Source organism: Trachymyrmex cornetzi, unplaced genomic scaffold (genome assembly GCF_001594075.2).
Source record: "Trachymyrmex cornetzi isolate Tcor2-1 unplaced genomic scaffold, Tcor1.1 scaffold1803, whole genome shotgun sequence".
Classification (NCBI taxonomy): Eukaryota; Metazoa; Arthropoda; class Insecta; order Hymenoptera; family Formicidae; genus Trachymyrmex; species Trachymyrmex cornetzi.
In genome coordinates, this window is record NW_017296423.1 from 41,317 (window position 1) to 41,632 (window position 316).

A 316-nucleotide genomic window follows, 5' to 3' on the forward strand; every position below is an offset into this window, starting at 1 on the left:
AAGCCGATTTACGTGGGTATGTGTATACTCGACATATCAAAGGTCTGCTTGTACGAATTTCACCACGAGTACATGTCACCGATATATCGCGACAAATGTAAGATCATGTACACGGACACGGACAGTCTTATATACCGCGTCAAATGCGAGGACGTTTACGAGACTATGAAACGCGATATCGCTAGATTCGACACTAGCGATTATCCAACAGATAACGCATACGATATGCCTCTCGCGAACAAAAAGGTACCAGGTCTGATGAAGGACGAAAATAATGGTGCGATAATGACCGAATTCGTTGGTCTCAGAGCGAAAA

General features: G+C 44.0%; 1 protein-coding gene across 1 annotated transcript in view; it reads left to right on the forward strand.

The window, feature by feature from the left end:
* Nucleotides 1-297, forward strand: part of LOC108759354 (uncharacterized) — a gene marked incomplete at its 3' end in the record, with an annotated part of 2,866 nt that extends 2,569 nt beyond the window's left edge. Inside the window, exon 3 of the mRNA XM_018504736.1 lies at nucleotides 103-297. Within this exon, the coding sequence (XP_018360238.1) occupies nucleotides 103-297 (195 nt within the window). The remainder of the gene's footprint in view (nucleotides 1-102) is intronic.
* Between the last annotated feature and the right edge of the window lie 19 nt (nucleotides 298-316).